The sequence below is a fragment of the Aspergillus chevalieri genome, chromosome 3 (assembly GCF_016861735.1).
Source record: "Aspergillus chevalieri M1 DNA, chromosome 3, nearly complete sequence".
Classification (NCBI taxonomy): domain Eukaryota; kingdom Fungi; phylum Ascomycota; class Eurotiomycetes; order Eurotiales; family Aspergillaceae; genus Aspergillus; species Aspergillus chevalieri.
The window spans coordinates 2,810,283-2,832,317 of record NC_057364.1 but is presented as its reverse complement, the minus strand read 5'-3'; the positions used below and the strand labels follow the sequence as shown (position 1 = coordinate 2,832,317).

Here is a 22,035-nt window from a genome sequence, read left to right as displayed (position 1 = left end):
TTAAGTAACCGAAGCTCGATAAATCCCGTAGAAATAAATATACATTTCATCATATGGGGCAAAGGCGGTGGCAGCTCTCGGACTCAGTACTCTGTATTCATTGTCTTTCCCCCCCTCCCTATTCGTCCTACTATTTATCTCATTCTCATTTTTGTCTTATTTAATAACAAGCCTGTTCGTACCGAATATTAAGATTACAAATAATGCCTCAAACTCGACAAATGCCATCGCCTGCAGCATCAAGCTCCCAGGTCCTCCAGGTTCCTGATGAGCAATCTGCAATCCGTATCTCAGGCACATTGAGGCTGAGGGGAGAGGATAATTCGAACTCTTCAGGTATCAACACTGGAAGCGCCCCAAACCGCCATATCAGATGGAGCCAAGATGTTGTTGACAATGAAGGAATGGGCAAGAAGAGTTCGAAAGGTGATGACTCTTTCTTCATTGTTTGCTTTCTTTTTATCACATCGGAAACCGCCATATCGATAATGACTGAAAACTAATTGCAATTTAGTGTGCTGTATATATCATAAACCTCGGCCTGTCGGTGAGAGCAGCTCAGAATCAGAGTCCGACTCAGATTCAAATTCAGATAGCGACAGCGAGACAGATCACTATCAAAACAAACCAAACCATCTACAACATCGTCTGGGTCACAATGAGAGTTCACACCACCAACATTCATCTGAGCAAAACTCAGAAAAAGGACATACAGCCTGCAATACAAAACACTGTGGCAAGCAAGGAAAGCAGAGAAAGCCAAGTCCAAATGCTTACGAGAAAATGCCAAAACCATCAAAAGGGCATCATAAGTCACAGGGCGCATAAATAGTCATGAATCAAACCCGAAATCGCTTCTTTAAGACATAGGAAGAAGTCAGTCAACCCGCTTTCTTGAGGGCCCTTGAGCTCTTGAGACCAGCAATTGGCACTTTCAATTTGATGGGTATGTGCGTTCTATGTGACATATCATGACAGAAACCCCTTGGGAGGAAGGGGGGCATCGCGATTCCGTCCTTTCAAAAATAGACAGAGACCGTTCAATATGCCACCAATGAGTTGCAAATTTCCGGGGAATATATTGTCTACATTAGATGATGTAAATGATGTTATGGTGGCCAACAACAAAAGTGGAATAATGATACCAATGACAACAGTGTATTTGCCCCCTAGTATCGCCAATTTTATTCCTTAATTGATAAGTACAGAATGTCTCGCTGAATACGCACGAAAAAAGAAAAGAGAAAGGGAAAGCTCTGGTATCATAGTCGTCAACGAATTATATCATCATGCTTCTTCTCCTGGTACCTGTACGCCTGGCTCTGCCATCTGTCCCTGAAACCATGCCACGTTCAACATCTGTCTGGGAGTTCATTGATTGCGTACATGCTTCTGGCCCCAGAGAAGTATTGTTTGATATAGCCAACATAGATTCGTCATAATCCAATGCCAATGTACCTGTAGGATTTACTCGACTTTGGTCGCGCTTGGCTTCTCCGGTCGAACCAGTGCCACTCTCAGACGCAAGGATTTGTCCCCTAGGGTTTGATGAGTGACGTCGAGCGTATCTGGTGGCTGACTTTGCGGATGAAGCGGAATTTTTCTGGACAAGATCATTTTCGAGACTAGCTTCGTTATCGGTCAGTTGCCCGTTGTAAATACTGCGATGTCGTGTTGGATGTGTCGGTGCCATGGCCTCAACAGAGGGGCCGTCGCTGCTTGCAGGTAAAGTCTTGCGTTTCCTCTGGGAAACCGTGGTCATTGGATTCCCAGAAGCGACATCTTCCTCCTGTATTTCAAAAGAGGGATTTTGAACACCGTCGATTGTCTCAAAGTGATAAGAGCTTCGCTTGCTGCTCAAATCCTTATTTATCTGATTGTCCCCCCCATCGCTAGCATTCGGGTGGGAGCTTTGGATGTTCGACCTTCTTCGAGGGTTACCACCCGTAACCGCATCCGCAAACTCGCTTGTAGGTCGCCTCATTTTGTCTCTGAGGTTGGGCTCTGCATAGCTGACGACAGATCTCTGACGCCTTGTGGGCCGGGTTGCACTCAACGCACTAGAGCTTGCCTCGTCTTCAGGTATTTCTGGTGCGGATGATGAATTTTGCTTCGATGTTCGGCACTCAACAGAATGCTTTACGCTGTCATCTTCTGTGGCTGATCGATTAACGTCATGGGCGAGCGGCTCCGCATTCATTCCATTTTTTTGGTTGCTCATTTCCCTTCTTCCATTGGTTGAATATTGACAGTCTGTATCCTGTAGGTGAACTTTGTCCTGGGCTTTCTGATCCCGTACAGCCCGGTCCCGTTTTGATAGAGCCGCGTTGATGTTTGTGCTCTCTGTTAGTTTTTAGTTGTTAGTTCTGCTAATCTTGTGTGGGAGCATGAAAGGGGAGCGGCTGCATACTCGGCTCAAGCACTTTTCGCTTGGATGAACCACGATCCCTCGACCCCCCCCCTTTCTCTACCTGGGTTTTAGACGGCGAAAATTCATCATATATGGATGTGTGATGGTCTTCCGGGCTCTGTAGATGGCTAGCTCGGCTATATTGAAAATCATCATCGCCATCTTCCGTTGCTGCTGACGAAAACAACTCGGCTTCTTCCGACATAAATTTTCGCTTGGCTCCTGATTTCAGTGAGAGGTTCATGTCGTGATGCATAGGAACCGCGTCAGGGCTGAAGGCACGTTCCATCTTGTTCACTGCGACAGGGCTAGGTTTTCTCTTCTTTCTCGTTTCGAGAGTTGGAGGAAGTAAGGTACCGATCTTTTCAGCATCGGTGTCCATTATCTGATAACCAGCCAGACCCTCTGGAAGCTCTGGATTGAAGTGAATGCGTTCCTCTTCTTTCTCAATTGGTGTGACTTCTTCTATCTCAGGCGATCTTGGAGAGCATTCCTCATTATGGATGATGTCGCGCAGCTCCTGGGGACTTCTAAAGAGTCAGTCATATCCAAGCGGTGAAGAAGTCTCAAGGCCAGAGGCGCATTCAATATATACATACTCTAATGTCTTCCGTGGGTAGCACTTGTCTTCAAGTATCACTGGAAGTTTTCCATCTTCAGTGACAGCATGGTATTCAGCGTCCGTTGCCCTGCGTCTCCAATCCAAGTTTGACAATCGCGAATGCCCTGGGCCGGTAGACTCTGCTCGTTCGTCGCATAGTTTGCCAAGTCTGCGTGGTAGTGCCCCCAGATCCGTTACCAAGCTACCAAGCTCCGCCAGTTTGCTATCTAGCTTCGCTTTGATGTCATATACACCATCATGTAGCATTTTGACTGCTTCATATCTTTCCAGCTCTTGACCGAGGGATATAGTCTGCTCCCGGAGTGATACATTTTCAGACAAAAGGTGGGAGACTTCGGATTCGAGGCTGCGGATGCGAAGGGACTGTATCGAATTGACTCGAGCAATTTCACGATTTTGCCTCACAAATCTCCGTTTAACTGAAGGGGCGGAAGAAATTGTCAGTTCCATGCAGTTTTGCGTAATAGACGAACAAAAGACGTCGTTTATATTATTCTTGACTTACGAATTTCAATAGATTCGGTAGGTGCAGTAGATTCATTTAATCTAGCCATGCTTGAGAGATGGCCTGCAGGGCAGTAATCGACTGCCCGTCCCTATCCGGATACACGATCCAGGCGGAGACGTTCAAGGGGCTCAAACTCTTAAGAAAGTAATGCAACAAAAGAGTTTGGGAAAGTGTCAGTGAGGGGCATCAATCGATTGTTGCTGAAGATGACTTTGTAAACAGAGGACGATGGTCCTTTTCGTGGTCGGGGATACGAATTATTGGGTCCACACTCCACGCTTGTTGACATTTGACCGAATTAGGAATAGTGCGGCCGCTCGTTGTTTTGGGAAAGCGGGACGGGTTCCAAAGTCATTCACAGAAGAGATCTCCAACCTTAACCCTTTCTCTCCAATGTCATACTATTGTGTATGTATATTCCTTTGATCCCATAGATTATAATAATTAACAGCACGGCCTGTGGGATGCTCTTTTACTTAGTTCCGCGCACATCTCTAATCGACTGTCCAACCCGAAATCTCCCAAGAACTATCGATCTGTGACTCCCGTTGACGATTAGCATGCGTGGCTATTAATGAAGTATGGCTTATACATCTCGACCAACGATGCTACCACCGGGGAGCTCAGGGGCCTCTCTTCGCCAACCGAGTAATCACCAGGCCATTTCTCAGCAGCAATCATCTGCTTTGGCGACACGAATAGCATCCAAAAAGGCAGAACTTGAAAACCTGAGACAACTGCGTGATTTGAGCGCCATGTTGGCAACGCAGATGCAGATTCTGGAGTCGAGAATAGGGACCTTGAATGATGGCACAGAAGGTTTGTCGCGCTAGATGATCTTCAGACAAGCAATCTTATCTCTGGACGACAGTCTGGCTAATATGGAATCTTGTTCGTTTGGCATCAGCGGTTGCGTGCGTTCTTGCGAATTGGGGCAATGTGTTACGAGCAATTAGTATGGCATCGTGTAAGTTTTGCTTCACATTCCTTCGCTATCCAACCAAGAGAAACTTTTGGGCCATCATTTTTAACTCTGTCTTTTTGGGGCACTTAGCAAAAGCGGTTGATCTCAAAGATCCGGCCGGTTCTTCAGAAGACATTGGTGATGGTCACACTGAGACCCCGCTACCGGCAACCCTTGTCCGAATACCTGCGGAACCACAAGAAAAAACGAATGAATGAAGCACGAGAGGCCCCCCAAGGTCAGGTCCTTTTGCGTTTTTGTTTCCCCCTCCTCTTTCGGTGGTTTTTACAGATCCACCCCTACGCTTTTCGCTTTTCTCTATCCTACACCATGAATTGTCCGCGCTTCTCATGGACAGGTGTACTGGTGATTCAACATATGGGGATGAGCCGCAACTCCTTGAATGTCGTCTCTAGGGATATTTCAGAGGGAAGTACGGACGACGCCAGTTCTCCAAAGTGCTCTAAAAGTTGCTTTCTGCTAATGGCTGTCGCATTTGCAATCGACATATGATGGTTTATTGATATTGATACACAAAAGAGGGACGGGGGAACTGCGTTTGTCGGATTTAATTGCGTATCCCATGGGGTGTTCTGTCGGAGGGGGTGGAATAGCGATGTTGCTTTAGTGACAATTCTGGTTAGAGGGTGATATGCGATTCAGTCTAAGTCCGGATTGTACTCTACGATTCTGCCATGTGTTGATAGGAAGGATCGGACATACAAACAAACATGGAATTAGCCAGTGAAAAAACAGTAAATGGGGCTGATGATGTTATCTTTGTCATTTCTGCCAGCGTCAAGGTGGTTACCGTACTCGGTAGTGTGCATGAAGATGATGATCATCCAGCCACTGTTCGGTCGAGAATTTCTTCAGCCAACGGTTTATCTGTCGATGGTCGTGTATACCCATTGCTATTAAGAGCGAGCGACTTGGAGTCCCCTCCACCCCGCTCCTTGTCAGCAGTTGAGAAGTACTATGTTCTCTTTACATGTGATTCCCTCGCTCTGTGACTGAGAAGGGGAGGAAAGGTCGTTACATACAGAATACCGACGAGGTACTTGTATTGTCTATCGTGGATCGAGCAGATAATGCGTGCCTGTCTGCACTGCAATGATGATCTTGGCTAACCATGGGACTGTAGTACAAGTAATAGTACTCGGTACCCCGTACATCAGAGAACAGCTGGTGCAGGGAACGAAGTTTGAACCTAGGTATAACTAGTACTATACCCTGTATTACCACTGCCATTCCTTCCTGCCAGGCGAAGAAGATTGGGTTAACGAGTGGAAATAGAAGATCTAACTCATTTGGGTTGAGCTGGCCTTATTATAGAGTACATGTGGGGTGCAAATTGGTAATATGCTCTAATTTGTAGCTTTTTGAATTAGAGGATGCATTTTTCTTCTACTTTTTTTTTTTCCAGCCAAGCACATGGTCCAAGCATGAAGGCAACATTGATATGAGGTTTTTATTTATATTTTTATTTTTCTGCAGTATTTCCTGGCCCTTCTCCCGTACAGAGTATTGGGAGAATCCTCAGTAATCATGCCTGCACAACACAAACAACGGTCTCTTTGTACTATGTATGGTGTCATAGTTCAAGAGTATTCATACATACCGGTACAAATTATATCTACATGTCATTTATCCTCCCTAGTTGTCAATAGGGGATTGCTGCATGATCAGTTGACAGTCAATGGCAGTGTATCAAATGTATCTCTCTGATCCCTGCGCTTACTGTACTCCGTACAAGTACATAACATGATAAACTTTCAACCCATTTGTGGTAAAGAGGCCGCTGCGCACATCACCCGTCCGGGCCTCTTTTGCCAGACTCCACCCAGGTCCTCTGGCAGGCAACTTGAATCGCAAATCCCCACACTGAGGCAGCCTCTCAGTGGCACATATCGTATGATAACACCATTTTTGCCCCACTGACTGGTCCACTGTGGATTGCGTGACTGGGTCTGAGTGGTCCGACCCCATTCTCTACTCATACCCAAAACAGCCAAAACCCCTCGTTTTCCCCTTCACACCCCAAAATTCTCTTGAGATGGTAAAAAGTATCCAATAGGATCATCTTACCCACAATACCCTCAATCGGGACCCACCCACCCGAAAAATAGTACGACCCAACATCCATACAGACCGTCCATCCATACCGTATGACCTGAAGCCTGAAGATTCACCTTATATACCTGGTAGGCGCCATTCTAGGAACAAATTTCGTACTTTCGAAGCCTAGTACCTACCTCGCTTTCTTCTCTCTCTCTCTCTCTCTCTCTCTCTACTTCTTCTTTCTATCTTCAATTCTTCTTACACCCATCGATTCTTCTTTGATCCTCTTGAAGACTCGAACACTCTTCGTTATTGCTTTGTTTTGCCCTCTTTGTTGCAACCGCAACAACCGCAGCAGCAGCAGCAACAACTCACCATTGATCCAACGGAGTACAAAGATTCGATTTCCTTTCTTCCTCTCTTTGTCCCACGCCGGCAACGGACAAATCCTCTTGTTCCAAGTCACTTGGCCCTCTCCCATTCTCTGCAACACACTGTTTCTAGCGTGGCTCCTGTCAGAGCACGACCTGGACATCAGACAGGCACAAACAAGGAAAATTCTGCGAGTCCACGGGGTGTAAAAGAAAAGAGGAAAAAGGGATTTGATTGCTCAAAGAGATCTTTTCAACATCCTTGTGTTGCCAACGTTGGAAGGTATACTATACTTACCTTATTTATATCTATCTTCCTTGACCACGTCAACCTACGTTTCACGATATCGACTGTTCCGCTTGTTTATCTTGCCTATAAATCTATACCCATACATTTGTCTTTCAATCTTGGAAGCGCACTTTATTTTCTGTCTCGTGAATTGCGTGATATCGTCTCTGAGTCCGGATCACTCCTTTCTATATCTCTATCCAAGAAGTTCTCCTCGGCTACTATAATGGCCACCGAATGGTCTCTGGATTTCTGCCTGGTCTGTGATCGACAGACACTTGGAGGTCCATATTGCTCTCAAACTTGCAGATTGGCAGAACTGGATCTCGTTTCATCCGAACTACCACTTCCTTCATCTGAAGCAACCACAACCACGACAAAGTCTTCCCGTTCACATCCGTCTCGATCCTTGTCGCCTTCTTCATCACAAACATCTCTCTCATCGCTCCGGAGTAACATCTCATTGAACTCCGCCCTGTCAAACCAATTCCAGAACGAGTTACGGGATTACGCCAGCTGTTTCGACCAAGTCCGCGACTTGAAGCGACGAATGACCTCATGATGTAATTTCATCATACGCCGCTTGTTCCTCTTGCTCAAGGGGAAAACTCAATTCATTTCTATGCCTGTTTTCCTATTACCATCTTCGCCAAACTGAAGTAGCGTTTCTTTTTTGCCTTTTTCTTAAAATCTCTTGTGTTCATTATGGCGTTCACACTCTCATTTCATTTCCCTTTTCTTGCTCTCTCCACTGGTTTCAAGGGTACACGTGTGTGAATGTTTGATATACCATGATATATGGAATATGCTTTCGAGTTATTTGGGCCCCTTAGGTGTTTTATTTTGTATTCTGGAGTTAGTTGTCTATTAATAGCTAATTTGTTGATGGTGGAACGAGTAAATAGGGAAAATAATCCGAATACTCAAATAGTTATACATATATACAAATGCTTGTTCCACTCGGGAACATTTTACCAGAATATCACTGTCCTTTTTTTTTTTTTTTCGGTGGCAAGACGTTGCGCCATGAAACAAGTTATACAGACCAACACATCAGCCAACTCCCTCGAACCAACCACTTTAGATCCAAGGCTCATACTGTTCATTATCCTTAGATACTTAGTATTCCATTGGTTCTGTGTTGCCATTATGAAGACTGAGACGAATAACATATTTCTAGCGGTTCAAGCTGATTGATGACACACTTTGTAGAAGCCAGTACTCGCTAAGAAACCGTGCTTAGTTCATTTTATCTTATTTTTTATTTTTTCCTTCTTTCTTCTTCCTCCGGTAGTTGTCATTCTTCTACCTGGACAGCTTTCCAGGAAGCGTCATCAACGAGTGCAGAATGGTTATAGCAATCGGAACAATTAAGTTGATATACTTCTAATCCATGAATTCAGATATTGAATAAACCGAACAAAATTTTATGCCGCCGCTCCTCGACTGTAAGGGGACGTAACCCACTAAACCCTGACTGCAATGCGAATCATCCAGGGCTAACTCCGAAGAAACTGAACAGCCATACAAATCCAAATTCATACCCATAGGTTCAACCATACTTCATTTCATTTCTCATGACTTATCTATTTGCACAGTACATTGTCCGTGACATGATTTGTCCAACATAATCTTTTACGCTTCAACATCCTCACATACGTGCCAGACCCACTCGAAGCGCTTCCCCGTCTCTCGGAACAAATTTGACCTTGTACTTTTTAGGGATCGCGACCAAGCTGGTAGGATCCGAGTTGCCGTGGACAGGGTGCCAATCAGCGTCGTCATGCGGCTGAATCCGGAAGCTCCCGAGCATTCGCATGAAAACTAAGTACAGTTCTCGATTGGCGAGTAGTGAGCCCGCACACATGCGGTATCCCATCCCATAAGTGAACATTGGCGCGTCAGGCTGCTCAAACCATCTTTCCGGTCTGAATTCCTCGGGGTCGCTCCAGACATCGGGATCTATAAATTGTGTTAGCATCTTCTCATTCCTGTCTAGGATCTAGGCCCTGAAAAGTGGGATAAGACTAACCCATATTACACGCCCACGAATTTAGGAAAAAGACGGTACCCTTCGGAATCACAACACCTTCATATGTAATGTCTCTGATGGAGGTTCGGGGGAGCGCAAGGCGAAGGACCGTGTAGTATCTTCGAATTCCCATTAGCTTGGGGTTTGGGAACCAAAAGCCAAAACCTACCTCAGACATTCCCTGACAAGGGCTGCAACGTATGCGCACTTCTGATCATCTTCAGCGTCGCAAATGGGCTGTCCACTCCCATGCAACTTTTGAATTTCCTTAATGGCTTTCTCCTGAATATCGGGACGGCGAGAAAGTAGACAGATACTCCAGGCGACGAGAGTGGTGACCGTGTCAAGGCCACCGGAAAGCATGGTTAAGCTTATGGAAGTGAGCTCTTCAGAGTTCAGTTTCGCCTCTTCGTCCAAAATGACGTTGGCCTGGATACAGGGTTTGTGAGTTCCCTTCTCCATTCGATCATCCAGTTGTCGGTTAAGACCAGTAAGGTACTTGTCCCGACGGTCTCGCATTTCCTTAGCCTTTTTGGAATTCGTACTGAAGGGGTTCAAGCGTAAAAGAGGTACGTAATCCTGCAAATTGCCGGTGGTGCTTCTGAATTTGCTGATCTCTTCCTCGACGTGGGTGATCTCGTCGAATAAATCTTCCTCCTGTGATGCCACTCGCACCCCCCAGTTGAGCGTCAAGGCCAAGCTCAAACTGAGCCGTTGGATCATGGCCATAGGGTCGACAGGCGTACTACCGCCACTTCCGTATTTGAGTAGCTCTTCGACGAATGATTTCGTTTCAACGTCCAAATGTTGAACATAGCTATCCACGGATGGTCTGTTGAGAGCCGATGCGGCGCCCTTTCTGCGTCTCTTCAAAGACTCGCTGTAGGGAGATGTGCCAATGGTTGTGCCAGACGTATTGGAAACAATCTGTTCACAACGGTTGAGCCCACTGAACAAATAACGCGAAATACAAAGGACGAGAACGTAGGAAGAAAAGCTCACCTTGTGGAACGTATAGAATTCAGGCCTTGAACTGAGTGCTTGTGCATTTTGTCCAAAAAGTATCTTGGCAGCGGCAGCCGAATTTATAACAAGAACGGGAACATTACCCAGCTGGATCTGATAGACAGGACCGTAAGTCTTGGACCAGATACGGTATTGCTCAGCAGCATTCTTGCGGATCTGGGCAAGGTTGCCAATCAAGGGCAAGCCACGGGGACCATCTATTCCCTTGACACGGGCGGATGCGCGGACGAACTCATTGAAAATGATATAAATAACAGGAACGAGGACGACAGCCAGCCCCAATGATTGCTGGGGGGACTGGCTGAAGTTGGATAGCAAAGAGGATAGAGCGGCCGCTATCGCCATGATTTTTTTGCCCCCCTCCCTTTTTGTCGACTGAGTACTTTGGGATAGATGGCTCTTGGGGTCTTCAACGCATAGTGGCATCGGCCGACCCCTTATAGAGTCAGTGGGTGGTCTGCATTTTCGCTTGTTCTCTTCAAGAGGAACATTTCCGTCCCTTCGAAGATCGGCCGGAGGATAGATGAATTGGACCAACTCCTCCGCATGACAACTAGCCAGGGAACAAAACTGGGGTTACCCAGCGGTAGGCGAGCAAATGCCTATTCTCTCATTCGCTGTCGTGGGTGGTGTAGCTGTAGCTGTTACAGCCGATGAGATTCCGCACCCGGAATTCTTCCGCAACCCCGGATTTCTGGCATAAGTGAATTCCGCACTACCTTGAGTACGTAGCCCTATATAACTTGTGGTAGTGTATTTTTTCCTCTTTGAATTAAAAAAGATTATGAAGTTTGCGCGCAAAGATTCGTCGAGTTTTGCAAATGTATACTGGATGCCCCACAACAATTCGCATTCCAACAATCTGTCAGTTCTATCAAACTTTTTGCAGCGCCAACCTTCCCTATAAATCGACTACGTATAGCCAATCAGCGAACAGACAGATTCAGTATATCTTGATAGTTGTAGTCGCAAGCTGGACGCCTGGTCGAGGTACTAAAGAAACATGATAAGTAAGGAAAGGCCGAAGTATTCAGTCACAAAATTCATTTGTTATTTCAAATATTTTAATTAACAAGCACCAGACTCCTAGGCAACTAGGGTTATACAGTGCCTTGATCAGCCTGGAGAAAGTATGACAGAATAACTAAGTGAAATGAGCGCAGACAACATTGGGTAATGGATGATCAGGGCTTTAAGGACATAATTGTTAGGGTTATCTTGGCCAGAACCTTCTGTGATTATCTATCAATAACATCTATGTATTCAATTAGATAAAATTAGGTAAAACAGGTTATAATGACAGATAAAACCTTCATGCCCAATGCTTTTTGTTTCGTCGACCGAATTTCGGAGATTGATATACACCACATGACAGCGATCTACCCCACTGCCCAGATTGGGGGATGTTCAGGTGATTGCCGTGGCCCAGGAGAGATTCTAGATCGTCAGTCCATTTAGGGGTCAGGGGTTTCTAGAAGAAATTTTCGATGTGTCGCTACTCCGTACGTAGTGCACTGTATATAGTAGTACTACTAGCAACAATAGTTTTAGCGTGGAAATCAAAAGTTGTTTTATTGCAGCGAACAAGCCAAATAGTGCATCTAGTATCCTTTGTGTTTGTTTGTTATTGACTTGGATACAAACCAAATGGAAAACAAGTGTTCAGTGGGTTTATGACTGCATTGCCTCGTCATCCGCTGAATCCGGATTGCAGTTGGCAGTGGCCTTGGCATTATTATCAGTTTTACTGAGAATTTCATAGCTTACTAAGATAATAATGTTAGCTATCGGGGAATACACATATTTACGCCATGTACCCGCAACAGTGGACCGAGCCAGACAACTGGAAGAGCAAGACCTCACTCAATGTACTCTATACAAGTGGTGACCTCCATATCTTGATAAATTGTACAGAGTAAGAAAAATCGCTATGGTAGACATTATGGAGCCCGTACATATCCTTATGAGGCTAGACATGCTAGATACATACCGCAAGACAAGAAGTGACTATCTTTAAATAGGTTGAAAAAAAAATATGGTTCAGGTGACCTCGTTTATGATTCATGTGACCGTACACGGGATACGGTAAAGCTCACCGCCTACCCAGACTGATCTGACCAGAAATTTCTGCGTGTCACATGGCAGCCCAGCTCCGGAGTTCGGGAGCCATGTCCGACCATCTGGAGGGCCCTCCACCGCCCACGCCGGGGGCTCCCGAGTTCGTAATTGGTGGGATCCCGCCAACAACACTGTCATGGTGACCCGCCCCCAATGGAGCCCCCGATGACGCTATGGACAATCCCAACAGGGAAGTCCAGTATTACCGGGCAGACTTGTATGTACCTGGCCAAGGAAGAATACGAAAAGAAGCCAGGATGGAATGAAAAAAGAAAAGATCCACTGGGAACCTGTTTTCTTTTCTTCTTTTTCTTCTTCTCTTCTCCCACCCTACGTATAATACTTGCTGCACTTCCTGCTGTGCTTGCTGTACTTTCAACTGTACAGCTAATACCCCCCCCCATTGTTCTCCCTCGATTCCTGGGTCATTCACTCCTAACACCCTTCCCTCCTTCCCTCCTTCCCTCCTTCCCTCCACCAACCTCCTTCCTACTTCCGCTATCTATCTATCTCTTCCCTTTCTTCGTCCTTCCTTGATCTACACGAATTGCAACTCACTAATTGATTTGCGTCGGTTGCTTCTCTCGATTTTTGACACGTCTATTCTTTTCCCACACTCCCCATCCAACCAAGGCTGCAGGTCAATTCAGGATACCGTGGCCTCCGTCATCGTTTCTAATATTCCCTCAAACGGACATTGACGTGCTGCAAAAAAGAATTATCCTATCACTGAATTGAGTCCTTTGACTCTCCAGGAATCCCCCACAAAACCAGATTCATCATGACTTCGCGCTTTTCTCGCAGACTCGTGAAACCCCTCCTCTACACCTCGGCTGCTGCGGCAGCAGGTGCTGGTGTTCTATACATTTCCTATCGCCCTCGCAATATCCCTGGATTGGAAGCTCCCGCAGTGCCCCCGCCAGGTTACCGTGAAGGAAAACTGGTCCCGCCTAGTTTCCCCGTGATCAAGTCCCGTTTGGAGCAGATTGAAGAACTCAAGCGCCATTCGAGCGATGATAACGATTACGACCTCCTTGTTATCGGCGGTGGTGCCACAGGGTCCGGTATTGCCCTCGATGCTGCAACTCGAGGTTTGAAGGTGGCCATTGTCGAAAGAGATGACTTCAGTGCCGGTACCAGTAGTAAGAGTACGAAACTTGTGCACGGTGGTGTCCGTTACCTAGAAAAGGCCGTCTGGGAATTGGATTATAACCAGTGAGTTATCTGTTTTTACAGCGTCTTTTGAAGGGTAAGATCAATGCTGATACTTGCGTTTCTTGCCATACAGATACAAACTCGTCAAGGAGGCCTTAAGAGAACGGAAATACTTCTTGAACACTGCTCCCCACCTTTCGAACTGGCTCCCGATCATGGTCCCCGTGCAAAAGTGGTGGCAAGCTCCGTATTTCTGGGCCGGTACCAAATTTTATGACTACCTGGCCGGTTCGGAAGGGATTGAAAGCTCTTACTTCCTCACCAAGAGTAAAGCGATTGATGCGTTTCCAATGTTGAGGAGAGACAATGTGATCGGTGCCATGGTTTACTACGGTATGCACTCCATCTAGCCCTTTCTAAAAATGCCTACCGAGTCGCTAATATGGTCGCCACATAGATGGTGCTCACAATGATTCACGCATGAACGTCTCTCTTGCCATGACGGCTGCGCTGTACGGTAGTACCGTTGTCAATCACATGCAGGTTACTGGTCTGACCAAGGACGCGTCTGGTAAATTGAATGGTGCCCGCGTCAAGGATGTTATTCCCGGAAAGAGTGGCCCGGATGCTGAAGAATTCACCGTTAGGGCTAAGGGCATCATCAACGCAACTGGTCCCTTCAGTGATTCCATCAGAAATATGGACGAGCCTGGTATCAAAGAGATCGTGGCTCCCAGCTCTGGTGTCCACGTCATCCTTCCCGGATACTATAGCCCTGCCGACATGGGTTTAATTGACCCGTCTACATCTGATGGCCGTGTTATCTTCTTCCTTCCCTGGCAAGGAAACACTATTGCCGGTACCACCGACCAACCTACCGAGATCACGCCTCAACCTGAACCGTCGGAACATGATATCAACTGGATTCTTAAGGAAATCCGTGGATACTTGGCTCCTGATATCAATGTTGAGCGGAGCGATGTCCTTGCCGCCTGGTCTGGAATCCGTCCCTTGGTTCGCGACCCCAAGGTGAAGAGCTCCGAGGCATTGGTCCGTAACCATCTCATCACTGTTTCTCCCTCTGGTCTGTTGACCTGCGCTGGTGGAAAGTGGACCACTTACCGTCAGATGGCCGAAGAAGCGGTTGATGAAGCGATCGACGTGTTCGGCCTCAAACCTCGTCACATGTCAGACGTCCCTGACATTAGCGGTGTCGGAGGCAGTGGCCTTGTTTCGGACGGCGCGGTTCTTGATGGCTCTTGCCAAACCCACCAGGTCCGTCTGATCGGTGCACATGGTTTCTCTAAGACCCTCTTCATCAACCTGATCCAGCACTTCGGACTCGAAACCGACGTGGCCAAGCATCTTACCGAGTCCTATGGTGACCGTGCTTGGCAGGTTGCGGCTTTGTCATCCCCTACTGAGAACCGTTTCCCCGTTCGGGGAAAGCGCATTTCCGCATTGTATCCCTTCATTGACGGCGAGATTCGCTACGCTGTCCGCCATGAATATGCCCAGACTGCCGTTGATGTCCTTGCTCGTCGGACTCGCTTGGCATTCCTGAACGCCGAGGCAGCCCTTGAGGCGCTTCCCAATGTGATCGATCTGATGGGCGAAGAGCTGAAGTGGGATTCTCGCCGAAAGGACGTTGAATTCAAGGAATCGGTCCATTTCCTTCGATCGATGGGTCTTCCCGGGACTTTCCTCGAGATGTCCAGAAACGATGTCGAAGGTGGTAAGGTCAAGGATGTCGAGATTGCCGAGCGAAAGACATTCTCCAGAACTGGTGAGTAATCTCTATTGCCCTTGGTCTGAATAACCGGTTAACTTATATACATAGAACCCCCAGCAGACATGTTGGAGCCTGATGTGCAGATGAGCATTGCAGGCCCAAAAGCGGCAGTCTCCAAAGAGACAACTCCGGAGTCGCCCAAAGGAATAAGCCCTGAATCCCCAGCAAACAAATAGATGTGCTATAGAAGGATCTCTGTATAAATAATTCAATTTGTATTATTTTCAATTTCTTCTATCCCGTGTGTATTCAACTTCTCTTGCGTTTTCTCCACAGTTTGGCCTGAGTGCAAGGAATTGGAGAACAGGACAAGGAGTCTACCGTCTTCCGGGGCAGTTGATATTACTCCTTCAGGCAGGTGTGACTGACCGGGCCAACTTCCCTATGGTTCCTTTCTTGCCTCCTCTTACCTCGCTTCCTTCATTTCCGTTACGAGCATGCAGCAGCTCATTGACAGCAAGCATTCAGAACACCTTTCTTTGTCTCTTCCGTCGGCACCGCTACATCCACAATGGAAGAGACATCATCGCATTCATTCGATTTCTAGTTGAGGATTGAAGAAGCCTAGTCGAGAAATTCGCTTGTCAGACGCGATGCAAGATCCCTTTGGAAACAAAGATGGCGCTGCTGTGAAATATACGACCATGACCTGATGGTGGGTTTCTGCACATACATCTTGAACCCATTGTACATGAAGGAGAAATCTAACGTTTGGATGTGACGATAGGCAAGCGGGAATTTTCTCAGAAATTGAACAACACGGGGTTACATAGGTGAGGCGAGGAAACCTGATCTCTCATGATTAGCAGAAATCGTATCTCTGGGAGTTCTCTCACTTCCAAAAGCAATTGCAACGCTTGGGCTTCTCCCGTAGGATGATCCATTGTCAAAAGCGACGAGACTGCTTATCATTCCCAGGGGAGTCTGTTATCATTGGAATCGGTATCTTCACGACAGACACTGAACTCATCATCGGCCAGTTGAAATGTTGGTTTGTGCATATCCATACCATGGCTGATGCCGGCTGGATGCTCTGGGGAGACGCTGGACGCAAGGCCATGGGCATGGCGCAGCTTGCCTTTTTCATCTTCAGCATGGGCAGTCATTCCTGGCATTTTCGATCATGATGAACATTCTGACTGAGTATCTGCGTGCACAGTTGCATCTTCGCTTACTGGTCTGGTCATCTCATTTATCCTCACAACCCCAAACCGGCCTAGCTGTATTCACGTGTATGGTTGGAGTGTCTTCGACTAATATCACACCGAATCATATTCCTCTCTTTCCGCAGTCATCCCCGGGCACGAAGCCTTTGGCTGTCGCGAATGTCATCTTTGCATATGCTGGACATGTTGCCGCCTTCATATTCTCGGAATTGGAAGATCTCATCATCTCAGAGACTCCCCGAAATCACTGGCGCTTTTACAATTCTGCAAGACGTGCTTTACACAGTGAGCGCTATCGTAATATACGTCTTTGTCGGCCTAGGAGTCGCTTCTCCAGCGCTCAATTTTGCCAGCCCACTCATTAAAAAGGTCGCCTATGGAATTGCCGTCCCAACGGTACGTGAACAGTTTTTTTTTTTTTTTTTTTGGCCGGAGGAACACATCGTTGATAACAAGTGATTGAGGAGAGAGTAGATTATAGATTGCGATCGATTGCGTCGTCAACGCTCATGTCGCTGCGAAATTCATCTACATCCGGTCATGCAAGGGCACGTATGCGATGCATACTAAATCTTTCTTAGCAAGGTTACTATGGGCATGTATGTGCGGTGTCCTCTGGGCCATATCTTGATGTATTGCAGAAAGTATAACTACCGGTTTTCAATGATATCTTGCAGTACGTGGCGACCCCAACACAGACCAATAGGGATACGTGGTCAATAGGAGACTGACATTTCTTGCACACAGAGTTTTTTTACTTGCCAGTTGGTCTTCGTTTGCTATCTCCGGTACTTTTTGGTTCTGGCTGAACGAGGCTGTTGGCTCCGGGATCGGAGACAGACGGCCCTGTTCAGTATGACTGTTCTTGTGATGATTGTAGCCGTTTTTGTAGTAAGTCCTTGCAGAAAAAAATGGTATCCTTGCCGAGAAAGTGGCTGATTGAGAAGCAGTTCGTGTCAGGTCTTTATTCGTCCATCGCGTCCATCCACCACCATTTGAAGGCTGGCGTTGGAGGCGGCGCATTTTCATGTGTGAATAATGCGTAATAGATATAGTTACATGACCGTGCATTATGACTGTTGTCGATTTTCTATTGAATGGAGGGGAAGCACAATTTTTTTAAGTTTGGAGTTGATGGCGTCATTCGGTCTCGTTTTCTTCTTTTGCGACCTGCTAGAATAGGGCAGATGCAGAGCATCTAATGACTAGTTAATAGTGAGTTAACTAACCTAGTTATACCTTTGATACCTTAGTCATCATGGGCTTTATCAATCAGCATGGAACCGCGGAACCCGACGGGCGCCTGCAGATGGACCGCTTTTGCTGTCATCCAAGAAAAGCAGCCCATATCGAACGGTACGCATGGACCAAACATAACAACAGGATAAAATGAAAGCCAACAAGGCCAGGTATATTATTCTTTACTATACATGTACAGGGTGTATAATATATGCTTCATATGAAAAATGAAATCCGATGCAATCAGATGCATTCAACTTATGCAGCACTGCTGCATACCACTCGCTCTCACGACTCCAATGATTCCCATCTGTACACGTAGCCGGCCAGCGAAGAAGGGAGTATGAAACGTGGGAAAGCGTGCGAATAAAGAGTCGAAGTAAATGATAAATGAAAGCAACCAATCAGTTCAACCAAAACTCCTGCTGCAATGCAATAATTGTATCTCCCCGGGCTTAAATGGTCTTTTCTCTCTTTCTTTCCCACTTATTTTCTCCCTCCGACGGTAGTTGATGTGGCAGTTCAATAACACTCAACATTGTGTTGATATTTCCCATTGATTCTCGGTATTTGCTGTGCGTCATTGACAGCCTTCCACCATGAGAGCACCACCGAATGGCTGGTAGGTTTGCTGAGTGAAATCTTCATGGATAGCACCGTATTCTCCTTTGCTTCTTTCAAAGCCCGTATAACCCAAAATTTTGCACCCCGCTACGGCGAACAATGCTAGTCGGATTTTTCTGCAGCGCGACAACCGGCGAAGAAAGTTGACGCATGCGGTTCCTTAAAGGAAAAAGAGGGCGAATAAGAAGAGGAAAAGAAGAAGAAAAGAAAAACCACCACAGGTCCGAGAGAAATCTAATCATTATCCGTTTAGATCTCCAATAGATTACGTTTTCGAGGTTTGACGATAATTGTTCCAAAACCGTTCTGTGGCTTTTTGAGCGATTTTCTGGGCGGATGGCGAGTCGTTGAATTTGGACCGTCGGTAGAAATTGAACAGGGCAAACTCGTCGCCTGAGAGAACATAGCTGTCTGGCTGGGCTTCAAGTTTGCGTCTTAAGTCGGCAATAGCTGATTCAAGGAGTGCATTGGCCTTTGGTTCAATGTGACCGTCTGCGCTATCGCGGGCAATTTCAAGAGCTCTGCGAACTTCCGTTGATGTTGAGCCCATATTGGTATATATATGTGTATGTAATTTTTTTTCCTTCTGCCGATTTTTCTTTAAATATTTGATCGCAAAGTAGGTAACCGAGAAATGATAGGAAGAGAGGAATAGAAGGAGTGGGATATTAGAGGCAGAGAAATGGGGAAGAAAGGAAACGAGAGAACAAAAAACGGGGCGTTGCTCTTTTTTAAAAAAGGACAATCATGCCATCGGGAACTCTGTCAACATTCGGCTACTTTTTTTTTTTTTCTTGTTTCTTCGTTAACCTTTTCTGTAAATTAATATGGAATGGTGTGGAGCAGGGGGGGAGGGAAAAAAAATAACAAGTCGTGAATCGAGTCTAATGCAGTGACGTTGTCCGCTGTACACCATAATAATCTAGACAGGGCTAATCATTTCTTGATTCGAAAGTATACCAACACTGAGCAGTACATACTTTAGTGCATAATACGTAGTCCAGAGCTAGCATAAGGAACAGCTGTCAGGATACTGAACAGGAGCCGAAACGGCTCCAAGGGGAAATTTCCGGGAAACACTCCGGGGAAAACCTTTTTTTAATAAACTTTTTTTTTCTCCGAAAGTTTATCATGTGCTTTTGTTTTTAGGACTGATTAATCTCTGATCGCTGGTTTTTCCCTTTCTTACTTCTTAGATAGCACAATACTGTGTACATGACTAAAGTATCCTTCTCCATCTTGAATAATCATGACCGTGTATCTATTTATTTCGTGGCCCATGTGGCGGGTGGAGTTCTGGAAACAAACGGGCTCTCCCGTTACGGCAGCCCTGGACGCTTGGCATAACGGTTTTGTCTGGATAGGGAAAAGATCAGAAAAGTGGTTACCCCTGATTGGCATTTCGGAACCGCGGCCCACGGATTCTGACGGATGTGGACCGTTTGGGAAAGAGACAGAAAAGAAAAAGAACAAAAAAAATCAGGGAAAAAGAAACCGGCGCGTCAGATGAAACAAACGGTTCGAAGTTAATTGCTTGCCTAATATGGTTAGGCGCGGTAACGACAGTCTGATTCCGGTTTAGTGCCGTGTAGGTTAATATTTCGGCCAGTCGCCCTTGCAATAAGCGCTCCTTAACTACATCTAGAAATTTTTCCGGCCACTGTTAATGGTCGCGATTCTTATCATGAATCATGGGCTCTACTATTTGATTAGCACTACATAGTACGTACCCGGGTGCCAACAAGTACTTATGTCTCTGCACGTGCGCGTTGCATCCGGTGCATGATCGGTGGAGTATGTCTGCTTAACGCCTCCAGAAAGTACTTCTAGACATGTTCTTTGATTGAAAGTACGGAGTACCGAGATCAGCAAGTCCTTCGGATGAGCATCCTAACCGAGTACAAGTCGTAACACATAGTCCCTGACAGGGAAGGCAGTGCTGTTCATAATGATTACCGAGATGAGGAAGTGCGACAGGACGACGCTATGTTACTATTACTACGAGGCAGTCCAGACCAATCATCCAGGGATACGCATTTTCTGTCTATCAAGGACCACTGATAAAGAGGAATGGTTGGCTCGGAATGAAGAGTACATGTATACATACGTATTCTATGCAAATTACTATATGCATGGATGTGACCATGGTACCAGTCGAACAGAGCAATACCTGTTTGTTTGAAATAGAAGCAGGACTTTGATAGTCCTCTTCATAGTGATTTATTATTCCATTGATGCCACATATAAATCTAACTAGTTAACTAGTTAACTTACTCCGTAATTCAGTATGACTAATCCGGATCCCGCGAAATCTGCCCCTCCTGCAACTGTATCAATGCAGATATTGCCATATCTCCTCAATAATTTTCTTGCTACAAGAACAAAGCGCATCTCGGAAAAACGCCGGCAAAATGGTATATTATTTTACTTCCAAGGTGGTTCAACCCTCCGCTTTCATATACGTCGGCAAAGACAAGTACGAAAGTATGGACCGACCATTTTCTCTCCAGCTTCGCGACCAAGCTCAAAGAGGTCTGACCTGCTCTGTTCACTTATCATAGATGAGGACTTGATAAATCATGGATTGGACAAGGACGTCTGGTAACTATCATAGTCGCGATTTCTTCTATCTACGAACGCGCCAACTGACTGCTGTCTCTTATCGCTCTCACAGGGTTCGTTTCACTCTCTACGCTCAATTACCCGTCTGACTATTGTCGCACAGTTCCACGTCGATAACTTGTCCAGCGCTCACGTTTATTTACGCCTTCGCGACGGTGAAAGTTGGGACAACATCCCCCAAAAGCTTGTGGATGACTGTGCACAGCTGACAAAAGCGAATTCTATCGAGGGTCCGTTTCCCATCACCATCTAGCGCAGTCTTTCTTTCCCAACCACTCCCAGATTAACTTGGTGAACCGAACAGGAAACAAAAAGGATAACATCACCATCATCTACACGCCATGGGCAAACCTCTATAAAGATGGATCCATGGAAACCGGTCAGGTATCTTTCCACAATCCTAAGCAGGTTCGTAAGGTCTTCGTCAAGGAACGAGAGAATGCGATCGTCAATCGACTTAACAAGACCCGCGTCGAGAAATTCCCCGACCTCCGCGCCGAGAAGGAAGAATACATGAAAATAAAACGCAGAGAGGAGCGCAAAGACAGAGAAGAACAAAAAGCCAGGGAGAAGCAAGAGAGGCGAGAACATGAGCAATTAAAATGGCAAAAAGACCATGCGTACGATGATCTGATGACTGAGGAGAATATGGAGGCTAGCTGCAATCAGGATCGCGACCCTGATTTCCTTGACGACTTTATGTGATTTCGATTTACGATTCATACCCAAAAGCCTTTATCCATTGTCATAACTCAGCAAACGCGATAGGAAGATAGCATGTCTGGAATTGAACCATCCCTAGAATTAAGATCACAATCGAAAGGGCTTGTAAAGCCATGGGCATGGACCGCTGGTTTCTAATTTAATGGGCCGGGAATAGTGATAACAGAAAATCGATAGAAAGAGAACACAATCTAAATTATGAAATTGAATTTTCTGCCATGGTCATTCAATATGGAGAATGCGGACGGGAAGCAACCAGCCACGCTAGTGATGTTGTTGACAGGCGGGAGTATTTCGTAACCATCGCCCGCCC

The 22,035-nt window shown here is 46.2% G+C and overlaps 9 protein-coding genes across 9 annotated transcripts; 6 read left to right on the top strand and 3 right to left on the bottom strand.

Moving 5' to 3' along the window:
- Window positions 1-203: 203 nt before the first annotated feature.
- Window positions 204-828, top strand: YPI1 (PPP1R11/YPI1 family protein; the record flags this gene model as incomplete). The annotated part of the gene is made up of 2 exons (XM_043277691.1): window positions 204-426; window positions 515-828. The coding sequence occupies 2 exons, from the start codon at window positions 204-206 to the stop codon at window positions 826-828; spliced, it is 537 nt and encodes a 178-aa protein (XP_043135545.1).
- Window positions 829-1,279: 451 nt separating this feature from the next.
- ACHE_31009S (shugoshin family protein) lies at window positions 1,280-3,586 on the bottom strand (the record flags this gene model as incomplete). The annotated part of the gene is made up of 4 exons (XM_043277690.1): window positions 1,280-2,343; window positions 2,411-2,937; window positions 3,010-3,451; window positions 3,538-3,586. The coding sequence occupies 4 exons, from the start codon at window positions 3,584-3,586 to the stop codon at window positions 1,280-1,282; spliced, it is 2,082 nt and encodes a 693-aa protein (XP_043135544.1).
- Window positions 3,587-4,121: 535 nt separating this feature from the next.
- ACHE_31008A (DASH complex subunit DAD2) lies at window positions 4,122-4,722 on the top strand (the record flags this gene model as incomplete). The annotated part of the gene is made up of 3 exons (XM_043277689.1): window positions 4,122-4,359; window positions 4,448-4,507; window positions 4,595-4,722. The coding sequence occupies 3 exons, from the start codon at window positions 4,122-4,124 to the stop codon at window positions 4,720-4,722; spliced, it is 426 nt and encodes a 141-aa protein (XP_043135543.1).
- Window positions 4,723-7,451: 2,729 nt separating this feature from the next.
- ACHE_31007A (uncharacterized protein) lies at window positions 7,452-7,787 on the top strand (the record flags this gene model as incomplete). Its single annotated transcript, XM_043277688.1, has 1 exon — window positions 7,452-7,787. One exon carries the CDS (start codon window positions 7,452-7,454, stop codon window positions 7,785-7,787), a length of 336 nt encoding a protein of 111 aa, XP_043135542.1.
- A 1,089-nt stretch (window positions 7,788-8,876) lies between these two features.
- Window positions 8,877-10,709, bottom strand: ACHE_31006S (cytochrome P450; the record flags this gene model as incomplete). The annotated part of the gene is made up of 4 exons (XM_043277687.1): window positions 8,877-9,187; window positions 9,258-9,376; window positions 9,427-10,184; window positions 10,260-10,709. 4 exons carry the CDS (start codon window positions 10,707-10,709, stop codon window positions 8,877-8,879), a joined length of 1,638 nt encoding a protein of 545 aa, XP_043135541.1.
- A 2,473-nt stretch (window positions 10,710-13,182) lies between these two features.
- On the top strand, window positions 13,183-15,524 carry GUT2 (glycerol-3-phosphate dehydrogenase GUT2; the record flags this gene model as incomplete). Its single annotated transcript, XM_043277685.1, has 4 exons — window positions 13,183-13,616; window positions 13,690-13,949; window positions 14,014-15,342; window positions 15,397-15,524. 4 exons carry the CDS (start codon window positions 13,183-13,185, stop codon window positions 15,522-15,524), a joined length of 2,151 nt encoding a protein of 716 aa, XP_043135540.1.
- Window positions 15,525-16,471: 947 nt separating this feature from the next.
- Window positions 16,472-16,879, top strand: ACHE_31004A (uncharacterized protein; the record flags this gene model as incomplete). The annotated part of the gene is made up of 1 exon (XM_043277684.1): window positions 16,472-16,879. The coding sequence occupies one exon, from the start codon at window positions 16,472-16,474 to the stop codon at window positions 16,877-16,879; it is 408 nt and encodes a 135-aa protein (XP_043135539.1).
- Window positions 16,880-18,642: 1,763 nt separating this feature from the next.
- On the bottom strand, window positions 18,643-18,927 carry ACHE_31003S (uncharacterized protein; the record flags this gene model as incomplete). Its single annotated transcript, XM_043277683.1, has 1 exon — window positions 18,643-18,927. One exon carries the CDS (start codon window positions 18,925-18,927, stop codon window positions 18,643-18,645), a length of 285 nt encoding a protein of 94 aa, XP_043135538.1.
- Window positions 18,928-20,956: 2,029 nt separating this feature from the next.
- Window positions 20,957-21,704, top strand: ACHE_31002A (putative DUF814 domain protein; the record flags this gene model as incomplete). The annotated part of the gene is made up of 3 exons (XM_043277682.1): window positions 20,957-21,052; window positions 21,103-21,229; window positions 21,304-21,704. The coding sequence occupies 3 exons, from the start codon at window positions 20,957-20,959 to the stop codon at window positions 21,702-21,704; spliced, it is 624 nt and encodes a 207-aa protein (XP_043135537.1).
- Window positions 21,705-22,035: the final 331 nt, after the last annotated feature.